The following is a 9,131-nucleotide window of genomic DNA, read 5'->3' as shown; positions in this document are numbered from 1 at the left end:
ATCAGGCAATTACAGTTTAGAAAAAGCCAGTCCATTATATTCAGCATACTATGTCAAAAAAAAACTCTGTGTAACACATCTAAATGTTGACCTGTAGTGATTGGGACATTAATATTATGCATCCAAAAATAATATGCCAAATCTGTAAATTCTCAATAATAGTTTTAACTAAAATTTCCCAAGGAAGATGGGCAAATATTCATTTATTTCTTTGGTCATACAAGTCTTTAAGTTAGGTAGGCAGACAGGTAAAATGGGAAATAAAAATATTCCTACCATTATTAGAAAGCATGAGGTTTGTATCATCTAACGAATTGCCACACATGTACTAGTAACTGGATATAACACATTTTTATGAATCCCCAAAGTGATAGAAAAATCGTACTTCTCTCTCTATTTCAACCAATTCTCAGCATTTAACAAAGTTATGAGAATCAAATTTTAAAACTAATTCCAATTTAAGTTTAGTTTTAAATGGGAACATACATATACACATATAGGTATTATGTTATAAAGCTGCTACCATAAAATTTTTGACCTGTAAATTATACAAATGGGTTATGTAAAACTGGATCAATCTAGCAAAAATTTAGTCAAGATGTAATTCAGTTAATTCTGTCTTCACTTAAAAATATTAGTTATAACCATTTTAAAGTGCATTACTCTTTCTGAGTACCCCCTATTTGTAGAGTTCATATTTTCTTTCATCAATTAACTTTCTTTCTTGTAAAAATCACACTGAAATTTCTTTGACAGTGTTTTCTTTCATTTCAGTTCATTTTTCTTGATTCTTGAGATTCCATTCCTTTTATATTGATAACATCTGTCCTTAGAGCACTTTTGGTAGAACATGTATCCATCAGTAACACCCACCTGTATAGATTTATTTTCCAAAATGCACCATATTCTTGAGCTATGTGTACCTTTGAACCATTTGTCCATCTACAGAATTCAACAAAAACTTTAGCATTCCTAAAACCTTACTTATGTTGCAAATTGATCAAAAATTCAGTTTAAGTGTTCCAGAGCTTGTATAGTTCAATTTTTAGTTTTTATTATTCTTTGAACATTTTTTAAAGTATACACTGACTGTCTCACTCACTTGCACCTTTTTCATTAGCACAAATATTGCTGTTTAAGAACTATTTAATTTTATGTAGCCTCCTTTCTCATATACAAACAGTATTCATCTCAGATTACCATCATTCAGATTGTCACCTGCCTCTGGACTTTCAAATAACTGTGTTAAAAGATGAAGATATAGTACCAATCCCTGAGTGCTCAAAATCATGTTCTGCCTTCAAAATGATAAGTAAGTTCTTCCAATATACCCCACCCCCTTCCATATCACATGAGTTTTAGGCAAGGGACTCTTAGGAAATATTTTCTATGAAATTTCTCTAATCACTTATGTCACCTTGCTTTGATTACTAGAGAATGGTGCATTAAATAAATATTATTTATATTACTTCTCCCTCAGTTTCTACCATCTATACCTTGGCTGAACTAGAAAGTTGACTGTAGCTATAACATGTCTAAAAGAGCCCATAGACCTGCTCGAGTTTCAAAGCATCTAGACCTCTCTCTGAGTGCAGAAAAGCCAGAAAGATGAGCCTTGATAACTCACATCAGATGGTTATTAACTGGTTGACAAGTTCAGTTCCAATGAACCACAGAAACTTGGAACTTAAGAGCTGCCATACAGATAAAGAAACTGGGGCCCAGGCATGGTGAGTGCTCCCAAAATAAGTTATCTGCAGGGTCAGAGCTGGAACTCAGAGATCTCGACATCTAGTCCACATCTTCTACTGTATCCATGAACCTAAGACCAAGTTTGTTTTTGCTGTTTATAAACAATATGGAAAATGAACACTTTGCCTGCTCCTTCAGAGAACTGCTCTTGCCCTTTTAGCCACTTGTCCATCAGCCCAAGCTTTTATCTTAGACTCTCTCCTGAGGCTTTCCACGTGTCACATTTGCACATCTGTGCATTGACATGTGTTCAAACACTTCAAACAACTATACTGCTGTCATGTAGTACTTCACTGGTTTTCCTTAGTTTTTCTGTTGGCTTTTTTTTTTTTTCACTTAGCAGCCTTTTTTCCTGGTGAGTTAGTTTGAGTTTTTATTTGGTTAGTTTTATAAGCTTCCAATATGTTGATTACATCTGCTGACACTTGTTTGTTTTGAGATATCATTTCCTTTTCCTCTGCTTCTGGTCTTGTCCATCTTTACTAACCTATTTCCAATAGGGCACACCAGGCTTTTGATGTGTGTCCCAACACTCAGTGTTTTTACTTAGAAAAACCCTTAACGCTTTGTCAATGTGATCCTGTTCTTTGTCGAACTCAAAAGTAAGGTGCAAAATCACACTTCCTGATTGCTTATAATGGATACCAGGTGAAAACTCATTCTTGTATTAGATTCAGAGCCATTTCCTTAATTTATGCCTAAATCAAATAATTTGGATGGTTGAAACCACAAAGAAAAACTAGTTTATGAGATGTATCTCCCTCTTTCTTAGTTATTTGGGAATAGAAATTTCTTTCCAATGTTCTATGTGCTAGGGTTAAGGACAGTTACCCACTTGGGGTGTACTTATGAAATACAGTCAGTATGTGAAGTATATACAGCAGATTGTGGATAGTGGTCTATGTGCATGAAGTTCACTGGATCATTATAATGCATTGTCATCCATCTGTCCTTTCATGTGGTATATATGCTCACTTAATCTACACGGGTATTTTTCAATTAAAATTTATTCTGTTTCCCATATAAATAGAGGGGCAAATCTGTGTATTCACTTTAGCTCCATTATCTATGTATAACCCTGAATGCCAGTGCTCTGTCTTTGATTTCACAAGAACATATGCCAAATACCCAGTAACTTAAATTATCCATTCTAACAATCTGTGGCATTGTAAATGCTGGTAGTGGGGCATTAAATGATAAATATGTTTCAGAGATCCTTAAAGAACAAAACATTTTAGAAAAAAACATCAGCTTCCATTGGTTATTATAACAGATGTTCCCTTATGTCCTTGGGCTGGATCCGGCTGCATCCTTAGATGGGAAGTTACATCAAAGTGTGAGCCATTACAGCCCAAGGAATAGTTCCTAATGGTTTCGCTGTCATATAAGTGCTCCAGGGCATATCCAGTTAACGTGTAAGCATGCTTGTCAAAATACTGCCGGTGAGAGCCAAAGCAGTTTGGAGAGATGGCAGGATGGTCTCCTGGTGTCTGATGGGGAGACATATCAGAATGCAGATAATCTTTAGCTAGGATCAAACTGGATTTGGAAATGCGATCTGAATTGGGACTACTTATCCGAGACAGCGCTGTGGGACTGTTGTCATAGTCATTTTCATGGGGGCTCAGCATCTTTCCCTCTCTCTGCTGGATGTGGTCACATGGTGAAGTGTTGGCAAGAGCTGAGCTGTGGCAGACTTCGCCTGTCGGTGGGGGCTGCTGGTAGTTTGCAAAACAGAGGGAGTGTTTTTTCCCAGCTCCGTTAATGGAAGCCAGTTGGTCTGGGGGTGCTTTCCTTAGCTGCAATCTGTTCTCCTCTTCTTTAATCATTTGCTGGGTGGCTCTTATCAGAGTTTCGATTTTGCTAGGTTCATGCGGGCTACTCTGAAACTGCTCAGTGCGGTATCGGTCACCTGATTCGCTGGCAGACCCAGGGTCTGGAGAACTGACCACACTCTCTTCATCCCAATGACCTCGCCCTAGAAACCAGAAAAAGTAAAAAAGTAAGTGGTCTTAAAATGCACCCCCAAAATTGCAAGTGAATTTCTTTTCCCTATGAGAAGGAAATGCAACCCACTCTAGAATCTCTGCCAGGAGAATTCCATGGACAGAAGAGCCTGGAGGGCTACATGGGTTGCAAAGAGTCGGGCACACTGAGCGACTTTTCACTTTCACTTTTCTTTTCCCTATTAAAAGAAACCTTGTATCTTTCTTTTTTAATATGTGCACCAATATTTGAAACGGACACAGGCGCACATGACGGAGTGTCAACATATTGTCCTGGAATTCATAGTTCTCAGTGGCTTTTAAGTGCAGATGAAGTTTACAACAAGTTTTCTAGAAGGTAAACTTGGTTCATGCACTGTGAGTGCCAACGAGTGAAACAGTAAAGTATGTTTATATTTGTCCATGGATGAATATCCCTGAGACCTGTCTGACTGTAAATAATAAATAAAATGCGCAACATTTGGTTTATGTTATTTTCTAGAGAAGTGTTCTGTTGATGCTTAGAAATGCTTTTAATTAAGATTGAGGATGAGGATAATATCGTCTGGACTATTTTCTCAATTTCCACTAAATCACCTAAAATGTTAAAATTGCTATACGTATCTTAAGTAGAGTTACAAAAACCCTCTAATGTTAGTTTTTAAACTATTTGAGGGTTAAAAATATCTATACATATTCATATATGTGTATGTGTGTATGTGTGAATGGAGATATAGATATGTGTATATATCATCCTGATCAAAAATATAAATATGGTCTTCCTAAATCTAGTGTTAAAAAAAAAATCTCAGTTTCACACACACATAATCATATAGAAACTCTGGCATTTTAGATTGCTTCTAAAATAAAGTGAAGAATAAATAAACATTTTAAATGTTAATAATACCTATTTTGAACCAAGGAGAGAGATGGACGAAGAGTGCATCCAAACCATTATTCCATAAATTAAATTATTCTCCAAAGAGTCTGAAGTCAATATAAAAAGAGAGAAGAGAAGCAGAAAGGGACCTATGAAAGCTGAAACTGCTTAATGCAGCAGAGAAGCCCAGGATCACACTAGTCATTGCTTTCCTTTTCCCTTTTCTTATTTTATATCTAATATTTCCCTCACGACCGTGTAGGTTAAGCCAGGATTCTCACTTCACTTTCATTCTTTGGCAAGCAATTACCCTTTGCCCTGGGTTTCCATTCCCAGGCCACCAAACTAGAGAAATTAAAAATAAAAGCAGAAAAATAAAAAGCAAAAATGGAAACAAAGCAAACTCATTCATAGAAAACAGTCAGTGCCCAGGTGGTATTTGCAGGAGACTTTATGGGGAGAACCGCAATGTCCAGCATATTTCTCATTTGAGAGACACAGCAGGAAGAGAAATACCATGGCCAGCAGATCAATCTTAGTGTCACTGCCTTTTAACGAAATGGGGAGGGGTTTCAAGACCTGCCTGGACCCAAGCTTGGAGTGGACAGGATGAGGTCTCCTTGAGCAGATTACATTGAAATGGACATAGAAGAGCATTAATAACATTAAAGGTTTTAACTGCAGCGCCCATTTCTATGTGTTCACAAAGCCATGAAATAATCCCAGGGTAAAAATTCCCATGGGTTCCACATCTCACTCCATCCTCAACTCACAGCGGATACTGTGGGTTGCTGTAACGGGATGAAGGGAGCAGTTGCTAGCATTTAATGCCTAGAGGACCAGGGAGGTTAAGACACCTGTGACAGTGAGTGATAGGCCATAAAACAAAGGCAGGCCTCCCCAACACCCCCAACACCACCAACAGTGCCCTCACTGAGAAACCCTGCTAAAGGAGCCCCAAGCTACTCCCTGTCGTCCATATTTGAAGCCTGAGAATACGGAAGAAAGTAAAACAGAAGAAATTTAAATGCATGCATACTGCACATTAGTAGGAATAGACTTAATTCATCTTAACTTCTTTACTTTTTTTAATGTTAAAATGGGAATCATGTTTACTTGCCTGTTCAAAATAAACGGATTAAGCAAACATCAGCAAAATCAATACTCTTCAAAAGAGCGGATTTGGTTCTTAAGATCCCATTGGTTGGAGTTTCTGATTTATAAACTCCAAGGAGAAAACTCACTGGGTGGGGTTCACTCCAGGGTCCAACCTAGACTAAGATAACCCTGCCCAGAGGTGCCAGGCTGCGCGTCAGGAGTCTGGAGCTCGCCCTTACCGTGGATCCTGTGCACCGAGGCGATGTGAGGCATGCTGCTCTCATAGGCTTCTCTGCTCTCCGGGGAGGCCTTGGTCAGGGGCAAGGCTGCGCGAGAGCCCCACCAGGGCTCCCTCCCCGCCTGCGGCGCTCCCAGGAAGTACCTGCCTGCCTCACACCGGCCGCCCTCGCAGGCCTGGGTGTGGAAATGCCTCTCCTCCACCAGCCTGGAGTGGTCGAGCGCGAAGCCGTAGCAGAGGGAGCCGCGGTCCGAGAACTGCCTGTAGGCGCACGACGCGTCGTGCTGGGAGCCCGGCCGGTCCGCGGGGTCCAGGAGCTGCGGGGAGGCCGCGTCCGTCAGGGGACTGCCGCCCCACTGGCTTTCGTGATCTGATTCCGATCTTTCCGTGGGAAATCCGGAGTACTGAAACCGAGAGGACGAGAAAAGAACATTTCAAAAAAAAAAAAAAGACCCCAAGGTCTGAAAGCATCCTTAAGGTCATATTGGGCTCTAGCGCCAGGCTGGGCTCCCCTGACTTGGATCACCCAAGTCAGTCATGGTACCGCAAAGAAAATCCTTTAGGCCGCTGAAAGAAGGAGATAAAACTAATAACAAACATGGACTGAACTAAATGCCAGGCACTGCTGGACGCACTTCCCGTGAATTACTCAATATAATTCTTACAAGCGCTTCAGTGGAAATATGTGTTGTTGTTTAGTTGCTAAGTTGGGTACAACTCTTTTGGGACCCCTGGACTGTAGCCCGCCAGGTTCCTCTGTCCATGGGATTCTTCAGGCAAGAACACCAGAGTGGTTTGCTACTTCCTTCTCCAGGGGATCTCCCTGACCCAGAGATGGAACCCACATTTCCTGCATTGCCAGATGGATTCTTTACAGCTGAGTCACCAGGGTATCCCAAGTGGAGATACTAGTAACCCATTAAATGGGTAGGTAAGCTAAAGCCCTAGGAGGGGAAATGACTTGCCCAAGATGACAGGGTTAGCAGCTGGCAGAGCCAGAATTCAAACCCAGGTTCTCCATTGCTACACAAATGGTAGTGTCAAAAAGAGAGTCCAAGACAGCACCCTATTATTAAAAAATATTTATTTGTTTATATAATTGGCTCTGCCCCCGTGTTTGTTGTGGCAGACAGAGTTTTGGCCACTGGGACCACCAGAGGAAGTCCTGAGAGCACCATATTTTACTCCTGTTGACTTTTCACATTTTTTCTTCCATAAAAAACAAAAGAAAAGCAAGGTTTAAGGCTTCACACTGGACTGGTAACTCTCTGAGAGTCATGCTGGATACAGGGCAAGGTAGTTAATAAATACTTAACCTAATTCAGTCTCAATGTGACTTTGGGAAAGTCTTGTCCCATATAAGTTAGCCTGTTCACTAGGATGTGTTTCTTGCTTTCTAAAGTGAAACTTCAAATATGCACAGGCTCGTCAGGATAACATAGCTGCAGGCAAGGCTGCACCTCTGAGGAATCACACTGCTCACCTGCTGCCAGAGTATTTGGTCAGGTGCTTTAAAGAAAACATAAAAGGCCAGAAGACCTCCCCAGGAGGTGAGGTTCCTCAAGGGCCATTAAAATCAGTAATATAATCATTTCTACCAGGTTTTGGTCACCTAATGCTAAACACAATTCTTGGTACCATAGAGAGATTGCTGCTGCTGCTGCTAAGTCGCTTCAGTCGTGTCCGACTCTGTGCGACCCCATAGACGACAGCCCACCAGGCTCCCCCGTTCCTGGGATTCTCCAGGCAAGAATACTAGAGTGGGTTGCCATTTCCTTCTGCAATGCATGAAAGTGAAAAGTGAAAGTGAAGTCACTCAGTCGTGTCCGACTGTTAGCGACCCCATGGACTGCAGCCTACCAGGCTCCTCTGTCCATGGGATTTTCCAGGCAAGAGTAGTGGAGTGGGGTGCCATTGCCTGCTATAATAATAGATTTTATTTATTGGGAACTTACTGTGTGCCCAGCAATATGCTAACCCTAACCACTCACAATATATGATATGAATGAATCCTTACAACCACTTGGACAGTAACATAGCTCCATTTTATAGATGAGGACACTGCATCACTGAGTTTTAATAAGATGCCACAGCCATCTCACAGTCTATCTGGTTTCAAAGCCTGCTTTTATTCTTCCATGGTAAGGAAGAGAAGAGAAAGAAAGGATTCAGTGTTAGAGAGATTACCAGAAAAGTGGCTGAAACTGCTTTATAGGTTCAGGAATCAAAATACAAGTCCAGTTTGCATTTTCTTGCTCATCCCCAAGAAGGAGGGATGGGTATGTGTGGTGGGGCGTGGGTAAGGTGGGAAGGAGGTTGAGCAGGGGGTAGGGATGGGGGAGGCACAGGGACAGGAGAAATTCCCAGGCTCTATTGTTCTTCATGTCACACGCTAGTTGAGCAAATGTGATCCCTGATGAGGGCTTATCAGGACAAGTCAAACTCTCCCTTCCCTCCTAGGCCCACCCTGAACAGAAGAAAGAATCCCAACCCTCCCCAACTCTGTGCAAACAGGCAGCTCCACCAGGGAGATGAGGTACAGAGGTTCCTCCGGGGCAACTCCATAGCACACTGATAAATATCAGGACAGAGTTCCAGGTGATTCGAGGGTCAAGATTTTTCCATGGCTATTTCTAATGTTAATTTAATTATTTTCTGAATGTACATATGGACTATCGCCATATTCCATCAAGACAAAAAAACAGAAAATTGAACTTCTTTCCTGCAGGCCTGTAGGGTGGACATATCATGGCACCCCAAGCTCCGTTTCTCCTACTCACGTCCCCACCTGCCATCTGCCTTTTCTCCCCCTGAACACCAGCCTCTCATTTCACCAAGCAGGGGCTGCCACCCTCTCTCCTGACTGAGTGGGGACCAGCGTGCTATCCATTTGCCCTCTGGTAGCACCATCCACATGCTTGCTAGGAAAAATTCAAGATCATTGGTACTATTCCACACTAGGAATTGCCCAGACTCTGCTTGTTTTTATAAAAGTATAAACCAGGCCTATTTCTGAAGTGCTCCAGTCAAGACTTTTGAGCCCTGCTGAGAGGAGGAAAAGCCTTCCCTGAGTGTGTATGGGAAAGTGCTGTTGGCGCAGCAGAGAAGAACATTCTGTCCTTCGCTGACAAAGAAAATTCAACATGAGGCAACCCTGGTGTACGTGAGGTACACATTT

At 41.6% G+C, this 9,131-nt stretch overlaps 1 protein-coding gene across 7 annotated transcripts in view; it reads right to left on the bottom strand.

Moving 5' to 3' along the window:
* Positions 1-202: 202 nt before the first annotated feature.
* The window catches only part of SIM1 (SIM bHLH transcription factor 1), a 71,785-nt gene continuing 62,856 nt past the window's right edge, over positions 203-9,131 (bottom strand). For 6 of the 7 annotated variants that reach the window (XM_055535393.1, XM_055535398.1, XM_055535395.1 and 3 more), the window contains 2 exons: positions 5,955-6,357; positions 203-3,730 (listed from right to left, as the gene is read on the bottom strand). In XM_055535393.1, the coding sequence (XP_055391368.1) occupies positions 3,000-3,730; positions 5,955-6,357 (1,134 nt within the window). In that variant the 3' untranslated portion in view covers positions 203-2,999. The remainder of the gene's footprint in view (positions 3,731-5,954; positions 6,358-9,131) is intronic. The other variant, XM_055535399.1, reaches the window with a different exon arrangement.

This window comes from Bubalus kerabau, chromosome 9 (genome assembly GCF_029407905.1).
Source record: "Bubalus kerabau isolate K-KA32 ecotype Philippines breed swamp buffalo chromosome 9, PCC_UOA_SB_1v2, whole genome shotgun sequence".
NCBI lineage: Eukaryota > Metazoa > Chordata > Mammalia > Artiodactyla > Bovidae > Bubalus > Bubalus kerabau.
The sequence above is the reverse complement of the archived record's forward strand: the minus strand, read 5'-3'. Positions and strand labels throughout refer to the sequence as shown.